Source organism: Etheostoma cragini, chromosome 20 (genome assembly GCF_013103735.1).
Source record: "Etheostoma cragini isolate CJK2018 chromosome 20, CSU_Ecrag_1.0, whole genome shotgun sequence".
In the NCBI taxonomy this organism is placed as follows: Eukaryota; Metazoa; Chordata; class Actinopteri; order Perciformes; family Percidae; genus Etheostoma; species Etheostoma cragini.
This window is the reverse complement of record NC_048426.1, coordinates 11586313-11606312: the sequence shown is the minus strand read 5'-3', so window position 1 is coordinate 11606312 and position 20000 is coordinate 11586313. Positions and strand designations below refer to the sequence as shown.

At 39.6% G+C, this 20000-nt stretch overlaps 1 protein-coding gene across 4 annotated transcripts in view; it reads left to right on the top strand.

Moving 5' to 3' along the window:
- Nucleotides 1-20000, top strand: part of rps6ka1 (ribosomal protein S6 kinase a, polypeptide 1) — a 50563-nt gene that overhangs the window by 19319 nt on the left and 11244 nt on the right. The window contains exons 1-2 of one of the 4 annotated variants that reach the window (XM_034859320.1): nucleotides 17578-17810; nucleotides 18895-18948. The exons of the other annotated variants lie outside the window; for them this stretch is intronic. Coding sequence (XP_034715211.1) covers nucleotides 17727-17810; nucleotides 18895-18948 — 138 coding nt within the window. The 5' untranslated portion in view covers nucleotides 17578-17726. Of the gene's footprint in view, nucleotides 1-17577; nucleotides 17811-18894; nucleotides 18949-20000 lie in introns of those variants that run through there. 4 annotated transcript variants of the gene reach the window in all.

Sequence of the window (20000 nt, the reverse complement as noted above, 5' to 3'; positions counted from 1 at the left end):
GGGGAAGTATAAAACGTAATATATCATTTTTAGGTCCTTAAAATAGTCATCCATAATTCCATAGTAGTCAGGCAAATTCATTCTGTTTATGGAGATACGATTGAAAGCTTCAGAACAGCTAAATGGACCGTTGGAGTAAGTAGGGCTTTAAGAACGATAATTGTTATTGTCGATCACTGTTATTTTCTTGTTAATTGTCTATAGATTGTCCAACAATTGTGAAGCAAAACCCTTATTTCCCCAAAGTAAATCAAAAAGCTTGTTTCACAAACACCGTACAAAAAAATCTGAAAATGCCCCTGCGTGCCACGTTTACTAAATATTGACAGAAATGCAGTCAATTATAGTATGCAGTTTTGCTTTTTTTCTGTGTGTGCGCTTTTGGGTCTTATTTCTGGTGCTGTGATTCCCACTTCAGTAGGAACTACCATCTACCAAACCTGAGGGCAAAAAGCAGAACAAGCTAATGCCTTTACCATCGGTATCTAACATTTTCTGGACTCCCTAATGTAGATAATGACTTTTTACTGCGGCTAGGTGCTGAGCGAGAGGTATTTGTGCTTTACGGGCCGAGTGAAGAGAGGACACAGTGGAGGGGGAGAAGGGAGTTAGGGAATTGTCAAGAGCATGAGATGAGAAGGAATGGATGGGGGAGCAAACCGCAAAGGAGGACTGCAGTATAAGTGTGCAGAGAGGAGAGTGATTGGTAGAACACTCCTGCATAGTTCCCCAGTAAGTCCGTCGGTGCACACAAACACAGTTGAACAGTTCAGAGCTTTGTGACTGACAAAAGACTTGACATGCCAGGGTAGCAAAAAGGAGGAAGTGGTAAAATAATTCAACACACAAGAGACCCAGACACCCACTCTGGGTCTCTTGGAAAAATGTGTGTGAAGCAGATGTACTCATGTTGCTCTCTGTGAATTGTGATCCTATGTACCTCTTGCTTATCTGTAATGTTGACAGTACATCCTCAGATCACGAACCACAGGCTTCCACATGGCAGTTCATCTTTGCCTTTTGGTTCATGTGTGTTTAATCAGAAGGAGGACTTGGTGTTGAGTGTTTCCAGAACTGATTAAATATTTACCTGTGGTGGCAGTGTGAAGGCAGGGATTGTAGCTTACATGATGATCTTTTTGACCTCTGGGCTACCATAGTGCACTGCAGGGCTGGCGAGTCATTCTGCATAGCCTCGCGGCATCCGTTTGTGTAACCATAAGCCACTCTGTGTGCACATGCATGTTGTTGGCATAGCAACTGCCCTTGCTCTCTTGTACAAACATGACCTTGCATTTGATTCATGTGGTATTACGCACCTTCCCCCAACTTCTCTCTAAATACATGCACGTACATATTACATAGAGGAAAATCACTCAGCTCCAATTACTTACATTATCAGACTGTTAATAATCTTTAAATCCTGGACAGAGTTAACATTATAAACAGAAGACTGTCAGGGTGATGTAACACACTGGTGTACAATCTGTTTGCTGCAGTGATCAGTTATGTATCCTGCACCTCTTGTTAAAGGTTTTGGACTGTTTCATTGTAATTTGGTACCAATTTTACCATCTTCTTTTAAGAGGAGTTAAGAGATGATGTGGAAAAGTGTAACACAAGAATTTACAAACTGGTGTTTAGAGAAGCTGGTGAAGAGAGGAAAAAGGAAACCTAATGGAAACAAAAAGAAGGAATAAGGGACAAAGCTATTAAAGTCTCTGTTCATTTGACAGCAAATTTCAAAAAGGAAGTGAAAGACAGTACATTAGTTTTGAAATTTTTGTTAAAAGAAATAGTGTGACAGTCTTGGAAATCCAAACTTTGTTTTTTATTTATTTTTATCTTGTACAAAAGAAAACATAAAAACACAATAAGTGCGTAGCAACAGACCAAAAGGGAAAAACAATATCTATAAAGTTACAAATAGGTTCAATCTGGCCAAAGGAGCGGGACGAAGCCAAAGCTTGTTAATTTTCCCACCCCTCATTCAACTTTAAATAGTTCCTGTGTATATCACATATTTTGCAAAGCAAAACATTAACTTTGTGTCCAAGAGTTGGATGTGAAGATTGATACCACTCTTATATCTGTACACTGAATATGAGGTCACAGCCTGCAGAGGTTTAGCTTAGCTTAGCTTAGCATAAAGGCTGGAAACAGGGACAAACAGCTAGCCCATCCAATGAATAACTCACTGTAAAACCACATCTTTGCTTTTACGCTTTAGTTTTTGTGTCGGGTGTGGCACTTTGTGTTATCTTTAGACAGAACCAGGCTAGCTGTTTCCCCTTTTCCAGTCTTTATGCTAAGCTAAGCTAGCATAAAGACTGCTAGCTTTTTATTTGTGGTATCAATCCTCTCTCTCTGTCTTTTAGCAAGAAAGGCAATACATTTATTTCCCAAAATGTCTTCTTAAAGGGAAGTCTTCTCATGTGGCGTTTACTTCCTGCTAGTTTCTTCCCATCTTTCCTCTCTGTGTGTATCTGTTATGGAGAGCAATCTCCTTAGTAAGCATACTGACAAGTATTGCTCCTTGTGGGCTTTCAATCTGGTAAATTCACTGAACGCTCCTGAAATGGCCTGAGGGCAGCAGAAAGAAGCAGAATTGGTTCTTTTCTTCCTCTTCAGTTTCTTTTCTCTTACTCTATTCCTCCAGCTGCCTCCTTTTCTCTTGGCTCGCATCCCTGCAGGGCCTGTTTTCATTTTACCTCTTGATGAGATGCATCCTATCGTTTTTAAATCGCTCCAATTCCTTGACCCCTTTTGGTTTCGCTGAATAATAGTATGATATATGTGACGGCTGTGCATAGGCCAGTTTTACTGTGGAGGTGTGCTTTTGCCCTAAGCTCTAAGTGAAGCTGATACTCACACCAGAATGTTGTGTTGCACTAACTCTTCCATGTTTTTGTCCGCCTATGTGGAGGGCCAGATAGCTAAAGATTGCAGAATGGGACACACACTTCACTTTTCTGGTGTTTAGTAAATAATTTGACGTTATCTGAATGTGGTAATACTTCTTAACCGTCTGCTGCTCCTGTTTGCCAAGTTTCGATGAATGCCAATAACTGTTTTCAACTACTATGATGATATCACCACCAGAACTGTGATCTTGGATTGGTTTAATTCATGATATCTAAATTTCAGATATAGTTTAAATATTTTAACTGCAAATATGACTTCAGCTCTTTCTCAACATCTCCTTTTCAATCCCCGTCCTCTTTCCTCAAAACGAGGAAACCCCCATGTGCGAATGACCCAACCTCTAATCCTTTTAATTGTCCAGTAGGTAATCATGAATAAAAGATATGGGTCTGCACAAGGTGGCTCTGAGGTGTGAATGTGCATAACTGAATAACCTTGTAACAGGATATTGCTGAAAAAGGGTACACATGCCCAAAGGATCTTTCCAAACGTATTAAAGGTTAAATAAATACAATAAAACTTTATGGAAGGAATGATGATCCAGACAGAGCACGGCTGTCGAGCTGTACTTCTAGCTCAATCCTGTGCTGTGTTGTGTCTCGCCTTCCTGCTCTGCACAGCATCATCAAACGTTTTCAGAGCTGGAAAGTGTCAAACTCTTCTTAGAAAAACCAACCACCATCTTGCAAAAGAGTGAGAAATCTTGCCAGGGGTGTAATCCATTATGCCAGCATCTGCTTGGTGGTGAGTCCCAGTGAGCACAGGCCTGTATTAACAAGGGTGGACATGCCTTGGAGCTCGACTGAGCTAAACACTTCACATTCCACTGCAGGGTTAGAGGGAGGGGCTAATATGGGAGAGGGGTTGAATGTTTAGAGAACAGAGCTGTGACTGACTATACGTTGGCTTCAGGATCTAGCCTGCAACATGCACTTAATGTATTATAGTCTTGTCAGAGCATACACTATGGGTGTTTTGTGTGTGCATGTGGCAGTGTGTATGTGTCACCAGGTGCATGTGTTTCCTAAACTCAGTTGAACTTGTAAAAAAATGTGCATGGATTCAAAAATGCCACGTCCTCAGTTTATGCTTCCTGTCGCCAAAATAAACCCTAAAATGTTGCAGCTGTCTGGATCTTTTAGTTTATAGCTGTGTAAATCTATTGTGTGTGTGTGTGTGTGTGTGTGTGTGTGTGTGTGTGTGTGTGTGTGTGTGTGTACACATTTTCCCCAGTAATGTGAGTTTGGTTGAACAGGCTTTAGCAGCTAGGAAAATAAAAACATCATCTTTTACATTTTAATAGGGGTAAGTGTGGATGTCAGCAGCACTGTGGCACAGAATCAGGGGTGACTTTGGTTGTGCCCATGACAGATGTGATTCCAGCATTCACACACATGCACACATGCGTACACACAAACGTACACACAAACACGTCCTGACAGCAAGTAAGAATGGGAACCAGGGTGTGAGCTGTAGGGTTTGTGTTTATAGCATTGTCTCTCTGACAGCTCTGTCACTACATCAATCAGTAGTTTGAGAGCATTTTCTTGGTTCACACTATGACAGGACATTTCAGCCCACACACACACACAAACACACAATGTATGAATGTTTGTTTCTGTTGGACTGCTCATCATTTCTCACTCCTAGATGCATTATACTGTCTTCCTGTTCTAAAATGACTCACACAGTTTCCAGTCCTCTGAAATGACTGTTGAGCAGCATCATGTGCTGAAGTTGACAGGGTTGTATTGCTCCTTGCAGACCCCTATGACACACTATTATTTCTTGTCTCCTTCCCCCCTTCTGTATTATTCCCCTTCATATCTCGGCACCTATTTTCATTTCCTGGGTGTGTGATTAGCTAGTTAGCCATCACAGTAATGAGCAGAGAGCTCATAAATGTTACACCCATGGGCAAGCTTGCACAGCCTAATTTAAATCACAATTATTGGTCTTAAATGTTAAGAATACGGCATATGGTTATTTTTGACAAAGTGTTGGGAGGATTATGAAATTAGATTTAGAGATTAAAGTCACTGCTTTGATCAAAGTGAAGAGATAGATCTTATTTATTATTAAGATGGTGTAGGAAGTATTGTATCACCAATCCCAGTCTCTCATAAGCAGGATATATAAAACTCTGATGATTCAAGACTAAGTGTGTGGATGCGTTCAATAGTCATTATGCCTTCACAGGATTTTATCAGAATAATAAAACCCTGCTCACATGGTGTTCCGGCTGTGTTCCACCCCCATTATAAAGCTGTGCGTGTGCACAAGCCAACAATTAACCGTCATTACAGCCCATCGTCTATCAGTGGACATACGATAAACAGTTATACTGCAATTTGACCAGTCAGAAAAAATGTTCATATTAAGCAACTCAAAATAATATTGGTCCTATCAGAGGGACTGATAGATCTCCTTTTTGCCTTTACCTCTTTGTTGGTCATTTCACAGAGCCTTGGAAATCCGCCTTTTTGTCACAATATGAGAAAAGTTGCTGGAGAGACTACCAGTTGGTAGACTCCAATCCTGCTTGAAGCCACAGGAGTTTTTGGGTCGGGTCAGGCTGGGTTAAGAAAGGGAAAGAACACCAAAGAGAACATCCTTAGGGTTGTTGGAGAAGAAAGAATTCTCAATAGTAGTATTTTTTTTGCCACTAGAAGGAGAAGCCTTTGCCTCACAAAAAAAATTATAGTGATGCCTTTAAACAGCAGGCCAGAGATTACTTTGAGATTGGAAATCTCATACTGTGTTCTTCTCTGCTTCTTTTTTGGGACGTAAAATCAATACGCTCCCTAAAGACTTTATGCTCTCATTCATCTTGCATTGGCAAGGTCCCAGAACGGTACTAAGCAGCCAGTATTTTATTACTTAGTGCACAGCTACATAATAACTATTTCAAAAGAATAAAATTGTTAAAGAATAAAACCAACAAACAGTATAAAGAACAAGCAATACATAACAAGAAGAAAATAACAGTAAAATAAAACTTAAAAACAAACTTCATTACAAACCTAAGACAAAGGTAATTTTAATGTTCCCATACTATGTTCATTTTCAGGTTCATACTTGTATTTTGATGTTGTACCAGAATAAGTTTACATGCTTTTATATTCAAAAATCACCAAATTTGTGTTGTACTGCACATTGCTGCACATCCCATTTTCACCCTGTGTGTTCAGGTCTCTGTTTTAGCTACAGAGTGAGACATTTCACTTCTTTACTCTCTTTGTTGGGATTCGCACCCGCGCAGTTGCTAGGTAAGATCACATTAGCTAGATAACTTTGGTCAGTACAAGGCACAAATACCTGGGAGACTTCTTCCAAATGAGGATACACTTGTGGAACACCTGCAGAACAGGGACATGGAAGTAGTTCTTTTGTAGACTATGATGAACTAATGTGTGTTGTAGCAGTGTTTTGCCATTGAGAACGAGCTAGCATGCTAGCACAAGCATGTGCTACGGTTAGCCACCTCGTCTCAGCTAGTGACGTAGAAAGCCGTGCAGATTTTGAACAGCTCACCCGGAAACTGAAGGCTAAGGACAGTCAGAAACTTGTATCTCACTTAAAACAGCATGTTTTTTTCCCCCCAAAGTTTGTATGCATGTGGAAGCACTAGAGACAAAAATTAGCGCATCATCAACCAGAAAGTGTTTTTTTTTCATTATAAGGGCACTTTAAATAGGTCAGTCTTCAGCTGTTTTTTAAAATCTTTATTGCATGCAATAAAGAACAGTAGAGAGGAAATAAACTCAGTGTACTTTAATCAGTCACATAGGTCATTTTCTGTTAAGGCCACTATGTGTAAATATTGGATACGATTATAACATCTTTTAAATTTATACTTTTTTCTGATGATTCAAGTTTTTAAACAACAAATTGGTGTAGTCTGTGTGGCTTTTAGTTTTAATTAATGTGCAGCAGCATGTATTTGGGTCTACAGTTCCACAGCGTGTTTTCAATGCCACCACTAGTGGGCACCAAAGTCAGAAATGTTCTTCCTGGCTATGCACTGATGTGAAAACTGTATATTGCACGGGAAATAAAATCCGTTAGGCTATTTAAATAAATATAGCAGTTACAATGCTGTATCCAAGGTTAAGTCTAGCAGAATTGTGGTTTCATGAGGACTTTCGATTTTATCACCTTGGATGACAAATATCAGTTAATCGAATATCTTTGATTAATGACACCACAGGAAAGGTATTGGCTCTTGCAAAAACCAATCCACTTATTTTAGTTGGATTTATAACTATGAGGTATTTGTGAAACGATTTTGAAGCAATAGCATGACTTGGAAGTGTCATTGGAGGGCTTGAATTTTCCCGCTGTTACCTAGCTTATAGGAGTTAAAACGTTTTGGTCCATGACTAATGAAAATCAGATGTAGATACTGCAGTGTGATAACCGTTGCTTTGACCTTTACCTGTTTTAAGTCTTGGGTTGTTTAAACCACAAAAAATAAACTCACATCTTTCTTTAAAGAAGGTACTTTCTGTCAAGAGTTGTGATAAAAGGAGAGGGGAATTACTCTGAGAGCAATTCATAATCACACTTGTGTGTCACTTTCTGCTTGAGAGGAGAGCAAATAAACTGCACACTAATTACATACATTTAGTTAGAAACATGAACACTAGAACACACTCTAATAGTGATTTAGAGTGAAAAGCTATGATGATAATCTTGGTAGGATAAGAACGTTGGCTGATAGTGATACCACAAAACTGTCGAGTTAATTTCATGAAGCATCTTCAAAGATCATCTGAGTGGAGTGCTGTCTCTGTGTATCGATGAGCTTTGACAGTTGTCAGCAATCTTCTGCAAATTTCTGTGCTGCACAAGAGAGCTACATCCTCACAAGTTATCTGAAATTAAAGACATTATGTTTTGCGTGCGTGCGTGCGTGCGTGTGTGTGTGTGTGTGTGTGTGTGTGTGTGTTAATAAAAGCAGCTCAAGGCTTCGAGAGGCAGAGACAGGATTGGAAGTGTCCCTTCTTTCAAAACAAGCAACCTATTACAATAAAAGACGGATAGGTTGAGGCCATTCCTATCTAATATGTGCATTGAGGGCTTCTTTTGTTTAATTGCAAGAAGAGTTTTTCTTCCCTTGAACATCAGCAACCGGTATAAACTTGTATAACAGTGCTGTGTTGGCGACAATAGAATGGATGTAGGCTCGTCCTTGAAATTTCAACCAACCAAAAGGTGCGTTTTCTCTGAAAACATCTCCGTTGCAGAGGGATGTGTTGCACAGAGAGGTTCTGTTTATCTCAAGTGTATTGCCTCTCCTGAAGTTAATGACAGTCCTCCTCGCTGTGCGGCAGCAGAAGACATTTAATCGTGGAAAAGCCTCTGAAGTCATTGGCATTGGCTTGCTCTGGTATGAAATCTGATTTAGTGGCAACATGATTGTCCACTCAGTTATCAAGATTATATTTGTATTTTGTTTACTGAAAGGTGGTGAAAACCTTTAATAGAAACCCAGATGTTTATTTTATAAAAATGTTTTTTCCATTAGTTTTGAGAGATTGTCAAGTGTTTATGAAGAATGTGTGTTCATCAGCACTTCAGAATTTAAAATGTATTCCTTCATATTTGCATGAATGTTGCTTAACAAAACCTTTTTAGTATGGCGTGAAAAACTGCAATTTTCACTGTGCTTGAAGAATCCTAAAAAAGTTGGTTATAACACATGAACAGTATTATATAGTGGATGGTAGAAAATACATGTTTTGTTCCTGTATATCATGTATACATGTTCCTTTTGTTGATACATATTTGGTTGCTTTACTATTTTTTAAATGGTTCAGTTTTTTTCTCCTATTCTGTGTGACGTAAAGACATTTATATGTGTTCTTAAACATAACAAAAACACTCCTTTGGTAATATTTGTGTTTATGTGAACTAACAAGACATTAAAGGATTAGTCGTTAGTCATAAAATTAATCTGCACCTATTTTCATAATGGATCAATAGCTTGAGTGAAAAATGCTAAATATTTGCCGCTTTCCTTTTCCACAATGATAGTAGTAAAGTTAATTTATTTGGGTTTTGGAATGTTGGTTGAATAAAACGTAAAATTTGAAAACTTCCCCTTGGCCTCTTGGAAGTTTGCAATTTTTCACTATTTGGCAAACAAAATTATTAATCAAGAAAATGATCAATAGAATAATCTTAAAATAAGTTGCAATCACATATTTATCTCTTTATTTATAGCTTTGTAGATTATGAAATGACTGTGTCATAACAGCTTGCTTTCTAGCAGCCTCTTGTCATTTCAATTACATCATGTCTACGATGGGATCATGAAGACGTAACATTATGAGGCTACCGGCCTGAGTGTTGACACTTGCCCTAAATATGTCCACTGTTAGTGTCTCTTTTCTTTTCCGTACTCTCTATCGATTTTGGCATTATTTTCCTCGTCTATGTCTCTCATGTACTTACGTCACACATGATAATGGGATTGTTTTTGTCAGTTTTAAAGGTAGTGATGTTTGGCTCATTTGATTATTCTGGGAGCAGGCTCACGAGGAACAACCAGACCTGCCATTTATTGCCTATAAATTGTGTTAGATCGGACATTAAAACAAGTGGAAACAGCCTCGGGATTTTGTCAAAGTGGACTCTGGTGTCCAAGCAGCACTTTAGATCAGTCAGGGAGGGAACCCTAAGGATGCAAACATATACGCAACGCTCATGGACACACACACACACGCAAATACTTTTTTCTTTTTCTTCACTTTCTGTTAAGGTGTGACACAATTGATCATGTTTTGATTTGGAATTGAATATTCAGTGTTCCCAATGCATTAATATAATGGAATTGAAAGCTATTGTAAGGATTTTAAACATTTTCACTTTTTTTAAACACACTTATACATTATCCTGAATGTGTGTGTGTGTGTGTGTCTTTATTACAAAGGAAACACTTCACATTATTCAATCACGCAATAGAAAGTCAATAGAAAGTGTACTGTTTTTCGAGAAGTGTGTATGTGAGAGCACAAAAGGCACATAGGATATGTGCTGAAATATTAAAACACAAGCACACACACACGCACACACACACACACACACACCACCTTAATGAGAAAAGGCACTGAGGCTTGAAGATGCCCTTACATGGTCTCCTTCTCCCTGCCCCTTTAATAATTTTAATCTGTACATTCCAGTAGAGCATCCTCTTCTTCTCTTCCTCTCCCCTCTTATCTTCCATCATCCTTCTCAGCACTGCTCCTTATAGTCTAATACATCATCATGCCTTGTAGTCCAGATAAAGCCTGGTTATGTAACGATATGTTGAGCAGGTGTCCTTGGCTGTTCTGCCCCGTTCCATCCTGTTGGCTTTTGTCCTTGCAAAGTTTTTGCGCCAAACTTTTCTCCCTTTCTGTAAAGTGTAGACACTGAAAGGCGAGGACAGCCTTAAATCAACTCAGCCTTTTGTCGCATCCGGAATGTTATTTTTTTTCAGCAAGGTCAAACGTTTTGCAAAAAAGATGTTTGACACAGTGATTTCTGATTGAATGGCATTCAGCAAATCAATAGCTTTCAGTGAATAGTCCTATATGCGTTTGGTTTATCAGTTATGTGTGCACAAACAACTCTTGATGTTCCTGCTCCTACGTGGCAAGTTCGTCAGTTCACAAGAGTATGGAATGGAAAATCAGCTTCATTACGCAAGACGGACAGACTTTGCTCCGACACACAATCTTCTGGTTACAGTAAAAAGCAATCTATTACCTTTGCTTATCCAAATGCAGGCACACGCAAGCAAAAAGGTGCACACACACGCATCATCATTCACGCCTTATCAAGTATGTGTGTCAGGGAGTTGTGTTTATGCTGCGAGTTATTTGAGCATCTTTAGAAATGTTTCCTTTTGCGTCGAAAGTAGCTAGTTGAGGTAGTTCGGGCATCTGGTAAGGAGGCCTCCTGGGCGTCTCCCTAGGGAGGTGCTGAGGCACGTCCAGCTGGGAGGAGGCCTCAGGGAAGACCCAGGACTAGGTGGAGAGATTATATCTCCAACATGACCTGGGAATGTCTCGGGATCCCCCAGTTGGAGCTGGGTAATGTGGCTCGGGAAAGGGAAGTTTGGGGTCCCCTGCTGGAGCTGCTGCCCCCATGACGCGATACCGGATAAGTAGACGAAGGTGGATGGATAGAAATACAAACGCAAATTAAATAGTCTCCTTATTCTTTGCAGTAGCTAATAGACCTTGTTGTAATTGCTTCTGCAGGCTCAGGGCTGTGTGTGTGTGTGTGTGTCTGTGTCTGTGTGTGTGCATGTAGTAGTGCTTGGAGGAAGTATATCAGTGATGGTTAGTGATGTTTCCGTGCGTTTTGTAGTGTGTTTGTGGGGTTGGTAGCGATTGATGAAAGCACCTGTCAAGCGGGTATCCAGTTGTCGGAGTTTATCATCAACAGAAACTGATTATAATGGCAGCAGCAATTTTGGTGGATTGGGTGCTGGTATACACACACACACACACCCACACCCAGGGGGATGGTTTACAGTCCAATTACCCAGCCTGCCTCTGCGCTGGTAGTGGGCTCTAAATCTTTGGATTCTATTGTATACAATATAACCTCTGTTCCTCCTCTGGCCCATCAGTGAGATAGTTCACCTAACTGTACTCTGTTATCATGGGATGCTGTTAAACTGTCTTTTCTCTCCAAGAGTTTTCAGAACATCTCAAAAGATTAATTTTGCTGTAAGCAATCATTAAAATAAGATTTGGGTTTATTCATTTGCGTTTATTCATTTATCCATTGACTGTTTTTACTGTTCTTGTGACTTCAATACTAATGTTTGGATTTGATTTTTATTTAACAAGTAAAGACCAATCTAATTTTAAATATGCTCTATCTCCTCCAAAGCAAATCTAACTCTCACAAAATGCAGATTGAGTAACTAATGATTACCTCATCTACTCATGAACTACTTCATTTCAAAATCAGCGTCTTCTTATTGGTCGCATGATGGGGAGTGATGAGGGAAGATGCAGCACAAATAGTTCATAAAGTTATACATTATTCAGATTTTTGCACTTGAAGTTTGGCAAACCAGAGAATTTGATTAAAAACCTGGGATTGTCCGCTCATGATTCTTCTTCTGTTGGAACGACACACTCCCTGTAGAGCCTGACCTGATAAGCAAGTTTAGAAACAAGGACGGCATTACATAGTGTGTACCAGAAAGCAGTGCCAACTTTATTTTTGAATACTCCACTCAATATATTTCTGGGTCACAAGTGTCTTAAAAAAACAAATTTAGAGGATCTTTATAAAAAATGTTTACGGGTCTGTTTACCCAGATCCCCACACTTAACTCAGCGAGTACCATATTCTTGAACCAGTTTGATTGATGGATCAAATTTAAAAAATAAGATTTATTTTAGACTAAAAATCTACTACACTTGAACCAACTGCCCCTCAGACTTTAGATCCATCTATTCACTTCATCCCCTCCTCCATCCTTCATGGCTGCTATGGACCTAGTTGTCATGGTTACTGTGTCTTTGCCGTCGCTAAGTCCTGATTGTGACTTGTGCCGCCAGGAGGATATACGTATATACGCAGAAAACACCACCATGAGGGATTTACATTCATACATCAGTTTGGCTTGACACACACACACACACACACACACACACACACACACAAAATCAATGATTACACAGGGCTTCTCTGTCAGAGAGTCAGCCCCATTAATCTGTGTATTGGCGTGTGTATGTGCGTGTGTATGTGTGTGTGTGTGTATTGTCTTATAAATACGTCTGTGTATTGTGAAAGGTCTCAGATATTAGAGTCACCAGCTACATTGCCAGCCTTTAAAGGCCATCACAGTATAAAGTGACTGTAGACAAATTCATTCTCATGCAGCTGGATGGTTTGGAGAGGAATCTGGTTGAAGTAGAGTATCAAGGCACAACATGGCTCTTTTTGTGAAGATGGAGGCCGGCAAATGTTACCTGGAAGCATCATCCAAAAAATTTTCCTGTGTTATGGCCGTTCTTCTCATAAAACTCTCGTTTTACAAAGAGGATGCTGGGATACAGAGACAGTACACAGTTGCCATAGTTTCACGCTTCTCCCTCTCAGGGTCAATTAAGGCAAATGTTCCAACCAGTTCCTATCATCCTTTATAGTTCTCATTAATATGGATGTGGATGGTGTTTATTATCTCTGCTCTGCCCTTCTTGATTAAGTACAACCTCTGCTGCGTTTATTTTTATATTTCCATTGGATGGATCTTAACAGGTTATTGCATTAGTGTTTTCTGTCTGCTTAGTTTTTTTTCTCCTTTTTTATTTTTTCTTTCTTAGAAATGTTTGCCCCAGTAGCATTATACCCTTTGACCTTTGTTGCCATGGCAGAAGTGTAATATGCAGAACAGAAAATGCTAAATTACTAGGGGTGCACGATTCAGAAAGTGTCACGATTCGATACCAATTTTTAGGCTCCAGATTTGATTCAAAAACGATTCACAGTATGTACAGTAAATTTAGTTACTTTTCCAATGGGATAGTATAGACGGCATTACAAAAAAAAAAAAGAATCAATTTTTGGAATTTTATCAAACAATTTTGAATCTGTTGAGCTTGAATCGTGACACAAACGTGAATCAATGTTTTTGCACACAAATTACAATAACAACATATTTTGGTACAAATGAGTTGATAAAACACAGATCTGTCTATCCCTACATTGGACATTGCTTTTTTGGCATCTCTGTATAAAACTGACCTGAATGTCAACTTCTAAAATGAATTTACTCTTCAGGAAGACTTACTTTTACACTGATTTAACATAGTCTGACATTGCTAAGGGTAGGGTTCCAAGTTTTCACCAGCCAAAAGCTTAAATTAAATGTCATCTGTGCTGGCCCCATCTGTCAAATTTTCTAGCGGTTTCGTCAAGTAGACAAGTGGTCTTCGTTCACTTTTTTAATTCTAAACTCCCCAACCTAAAGCTTTTTTTTTTATATTGCATTTTGTTTTTATTAGTTGAAGCCGCACACTGTCCAGCCCCAGCAGGCAGCTGTTTTCAAATAAAAAGATATTTATAATCCCGTTTTAATAAGTAACATGCCTAACACCAGACATCAGACAGACACACAACAACTAGCCGGTGAACATAGTGGAGCATTTAGCAGCTAAAAAGCCAGATATTTCCCGCTGTAGTTCTTTCTGGCCTGACATGGCCATACATTATAGTCAAGTGTTACAAACAGGAAGAGTTAGTTGCCACTTATCTGGCCTCATTGGAGAAGAATGAAGGTGTGGCTGCCTGGGTGGCACTGCCAGGCCGGTTAAATATTTCCCACACAAGTTTCCATCCCAAGAGTTGAAGACAGTGGAGGTCATATATTAAAAAGAGTTGGGTGTGTTGTCGATCAAGCACAAGGTTATGAATAGTGTTTAAGACAGGTTCAGCAATGATGCCTACACCAGTGTTTGGGTGTTTGCATGTGTGTGTTTTGAGTGTGCGTCTTTGGCAAGATGTTAGGTTGATATTTAAGGAAAGATGAGAACTACTAGAGGGAGGAAGCAGGAAGTATTGACTGGGATATGAAGCTGCTATTTTTGGCTGCTCTGGCTGGTGTGAAGAGTTTGAACTATATAGTGGGAACAGTTACATGCTGCAGGGAAACTAAAAAATGAATGATTAAAAAAATAAAAAAAATGCTCACGCAATGTTGTGTATATGCAGGTGTTGCTCTGTATTCTATGCATGGTGAACACATTTTCACTGCACTCAGCCAGCATAGCTTTAACTCTGATGACCTCATTGTTTATGTTACCAGCACCCACTCTTCTCTTCCTCTGTCTCATCTATCGCTCCCACTTATCTCTCTGTCCCTCTCTTTTGTTCTCTCGTATTCCCTCCTGCCATTTCTGTTCCTCTTTATTTTATTAATTGACCATCTGTGGATATTCCACAAGGCCATCATGGCCTCATGTCATCTGGCCCAGCGCTGAACTGCCTATCATCTTACTGCTATCCTTGCTGGGGATAATAATAGTACAGATGCCAACACAGGATTTCCTGTAGCATTTGTCCTAATCCTGTAACATGTACCTTTAACTTGTCTAAGGCATTTAATATAATATGAGCATCTATGCCAGTCGAGACTATTTTCTTATTAAACATGTTATTCTATGATGCCATTCGGTGCAGTGTATTGCAAGGCTCGGTCAGTGTTGTAGTAGTTTCTGTTGTTTTTTTTGTGATCAACTGGTTTTTGATTTTGGTGTGTGTGTGGGTGGGAATTAACCCGAGTGTTGCCCTCCGCCAAGTGGTCAAGGATTAAAACATGTTATCAGTGACAGACATCCTGTGACTATTCATAAACCACTCACCAAACCTAATGACCTTTTCATTTTTTTCTTCTACGTCTACAGTACATATCAGTTTTTTTGTTATGATGATATAATGCGCTAAAGGGAGAACTGATTCCACAAAAACTATCATCATCGGATGTCATGAATGTCAAAGATTGCTCATACTTATGACACACACAATCGGTTTCTTAGTCTACTATATAAAAATAATGTACTCTCGATGAAGCTCATTTCTCATCTTTTTGCAGGATAAAAGCACTGGCAAAAACCGAGATACTCACGGTATAAGTAGGGAAGGATTACGACTTAGTCTTTGTGCTGCTTGTTTCTTTGTTCTTAACCAGCCTGAACCTGAACTTTAAATTTTTCATACAGTATATAGATGCATATTTCCATGTATCTCTTTTTTATGATGTTCTTCATATCTGTTCTCATCCTGCCTGCCTAAGGGCATTTTCAAACCTACCTCCTTTGGTCCGGACTTTTGGACTTTTCAGTTTGGTCCAAACCAAAATTGCAGGTGAGAAAGGTTCCTCGGACCACGGTCTGGATCAAAAGACCAAATTTTGGTCCGATCAAAAGAGGTGGTCTCTGTCTGGAACAAACTAAAACATAGTTTGGAATACACTTTTTGGATGGTTCAGACTTTGGGACCAATTACAGGAAGGTAGGCAACATAGTAGAAGAAGTGAAAGTATGTGGGGAGAGAAGTAGATTAGATTTTTAATTTCAAACAAAACGTTGCTGCTGCTGGTAGTAATGGCACAATAATGCAATGGTATTTGCTCATTCAGTTCATTTTCATTCATTCGGAAAAGACTACCTGGCAACATTTTTAAAATGAGAGCCTAGAGAATTAGGCAGTATTTTTTCATCATTAAATTAAGCTAATAGTTAAAACCTATAAATGTTTTATAAGGGGTGTTTTTATTAGAAGTGATACCTTAAATATTTTTGACACGCAGCCTACGAGTTTTTAGTCATAGTCAAATAGTACTGCAGAGTACCCATGCTGTGTATTTCTTGTTTGTTTGTGTGCTTAGGCTGACAAGGTCTAGTGCAGGATATTTGTTTTCATAGTAATAGTGAGAGACTGAAGCATTGGTTGGTTGAATGGATGGATGTTTGGACCACTCTGTCTCCCTTCATGTACACAAGTCATTTATGCTGTCTCCCACTCTAGACTTTCTCACTTTTTTTCCTCCTCTCCGTTCCAACAATCAGAGCTGTCGTTCATTTGAAAACGTGCAGGTGCTGCTCCATTTTCCAGGAAAGAGGCGAGGCTACAGTGAGACAAATACTAAAATTATCTTTTCTTTTTCAACTTGTTCCTTGCCTGTATTAACTTCTTCTCTATGTTTTGACAAGGCATGGCTGTTGCAAGGCTCAAACCTGTGTGCTCTTTGCTGCTGTGATTGGACAGTTTCTAAGCAGCAGGCAAGCCTCTGTAACCTCCCATAACTCCCCCTCAACCCCACTTTTTGTCTCCCTTGCTGTAATTATTGTCAGATCCAGCATTAAGATATGGGGGAGGCAGGAGCTAACAATGTGAACATGCCCTTACTTGGCTAAAGCTCCTCTCTTTTGGCACTCTTTTTGGAGTGCTGGCCAGGCTGTAGACCTGCACTGGCCCCTTGTGTTTATTAAAGACCATTACACCACTTCTGTCTCTGACACAAAGTGCATTTGCTTTCTTTCTCTCAGAAAGTAACAAGTTATTGAACGTGCAAGTGCTGAATCTAATTACATCCGATGCCTTTAGTTTAGCCAGGTGAGACTCCAAAGCATGCATTAGCATGCTATCAATTATTTTTCCCATCTCTGAGAACACTGTGCTTGCCAACCAAATCTTTTGTAATCAGACTGAGTGCTTAGTTATGCAAATTAATTCTCTGTTTTGTTGAACCTCGTATCAAAGTGTGTAAAGCAGTTGAGTAGACTTGCTCTGTGCTGCTTTGACAGTGTATTTTCTCTCTTGTCTCTTCCTTTGTCACCCTACCACTCCCTGCATCTGCTCTTTTTTTCCCCATCAGAAAATGCTTCCTAAGAGCCACTTCCTGCAGCTCTGGAACCATTTTCTCCCACTCTATCCTCAGCAAATCAGTCAGCTGCTCATATCCATTTTTATAACTTCACTTTGTGTGTTCGTGTGTTCGTGTGTTCGTGTGTTCGTGTGTTCGTGTGTGTGTGTGTGTGTGTGTGTGTGTGTGTGTGTGTGTGTGTGTGTGTGTGTGTGTGTGTGTGTGTGTGTGTGTGTGTGTGTGTGTGTGTGTGTGTGTGTGTGTGTGTGTGTGTGTGTGTGTGTGTGTGTGTGTGTGTGTGTGTGTGTGTGTGTGTGTGTTTGTGTTTGTGTGTGTTTCAGTCATTGTGGTATTGCATACAGAAAGTGTATGCAATACCACCTCTGACACGGAGGCTGTGTATTTGTAAGACCGTGAGTGTATGACATTCACTGACACTATAGTGACATGGAAATATCTGGACATGTGGAGGCTCCTATTCCGCACTAAAACTCGCACCCAAGAGGCAAGTGGCCATTTTATACATGTTTGTTTGATTTGTTTTTTGTCTGTCATTAACTTCAACAGTCAAAGGAGTGAGCGTTTCTGTGAGTGTAGGTGGTGCCAGGGTGATGGTTGTGTTAGGGTTGGGGACTTTAGCTTCTGTCAGCTGTGTGGTATTTTAGGAGGAGAGGTAGGGGTTTCCTTTGTTGAGGGTGGATGTCATAATGAGATACCATCTTCTCAGCTTGAAATGCAAGGAAACCCAAGAAGACATGTTTATCTTCCACCTCCTCTCACCCTAAACTACCTTGTAAATGGTTAATTTTGCTGGTTCATTGAAACTCCAACTTTGTGTGCAATCGATTGTCAACGCAGCGCTAATGCAGGAACACGATTTCTGTTTCAGCACGTTACAGCATGTGTTCAGTCGTTGTGTTGTGTTCAACAACACAATTAAATTGAAACAGTTCAGCATCTTGATGTGCCAAGGCCATTTAAAATCTTAAACAATAAGTGCACTATTTTAGTTTTTCATGGTCTAGTGACCATGTACACTATGTTCAATGACCCCATTAAATTAGAATCAGAAAGCAGTTAATTGCCACAGTAGTGGAACTACATGGAATTTGCCTTGGTGAAAGGCCAAAACAGAAGACACCCAAATGTCTGCACACGCTGAATACTTTACATTCTAGATATTGCCAGCACCTTCATGTGTGATCAGTCAGATAAGTTTGGTAAAATTTAAAAAGGTCTTTGAGCAGCAGTTATACCAGGAAATCGAGCTCCCCGCTGTTAGCAGAAACATGTTTAAATCATTGAGCAGGAAGTAAGCAAGATCAGTTCACGAAAAGAGGAAGTGAGAACTAGGAGGGAAGAAAAGTTTCCTGTCACTAATGTGGCAACCAACCTTTCCTTTTTTTTACCATTTCTGTGTCTGAGTGTGTTTAGTGACCTGTGTGATTTGTTGCACTTGCAAGAATACTTATCCATTCATGTCCAGTACATCTGCATTATCTGTATTTCCTTTGTAATGTAATTTACTCAATGCAAGTATGTTCTCTGTAACCGATGTTAACTTCCAACACAACCATCCTTCCTCCCAGAACGAGTCTCATATCACCTGGATAGAGAAGGACTTTGCCAATATTAAAGTCCAGGTAAGCTCTGACCACTTCTACTGTGTAGCTACTTTATATCCGAGCAATCTGCAGCTCCCCCTTTGCAAACACACTTGGGCCGTTGCTTACAGTAACATCTCTGCATTTTGTCCACCTCTGGATCACACACTTTTTCACTTTTGTCTCTCTGCCTTCTGGAACTTCAATTCACCAATTGCAAGATTGTTCAAATCAACCTTTTGGTATGGACTACACTGCTGGGTAATCATAAGTTTGTGAAACATACCTCAGCTGACAGATCGCTACTGTTGGTCAACAGAGAAGTTGACTCGTGCTTTATTTTCATGGTTTGTGTTACAGCCTTTTCTCTCTAGTTGAAGCGGTATTTACGGCACAATAAGCAATAAATGATGGAGATAGCTGTTCTAAGAGACAGGATAAGCAGGAATAGACTGTTATGAGAGGAAAGAGAGGGACATGCCTTTCCACAGACAGGAAAATCTCTGTCATCCTTAGGTCTTAGCACTGAGAGAGGACACCTCATCCTCTCTCTGCCCTCCTCCGCCCGTCCTCGCTCCCTCAAAACAGTGATAACACATAGAAACACATGTATTGACATGTTTTATGATTTTTCAATCATGGCAGCAGAAAACACTTCATTTTTGTCACAATTTCCACCTCTCTTTTTCGTTTGTATTTTTTCCAATTTCAATCCATCTCTCTCTCTCTTTAGCTCTCTTTCTCTCCTTCTCTCCTCTGTCTGGATTTAGTTTCATTATGAAGAGACTTTTCTGGGAAACAAACATTTACATTGCCAAAGAAAGTGTAAAATAAAAACAAAAATACATATATACAACAAGTAAAGATTACTTGTTACTTAACTTAAGTTAGTTAAGATTACTTAACTAGAATGAAGTGTAAACAGAGTTGTGTTATTATCAAATGTATATAAATGAAAATAGGTCAAGTTTAACAAATATATATACATTCATACATAAAGGTTTATATACAGATGTTAAGATAACTTGAGGTCTCTCTATCGGAGTTGAACACAGTGTATCTTTCTCTTAGCCACGTTGGGGGGGGGGGGG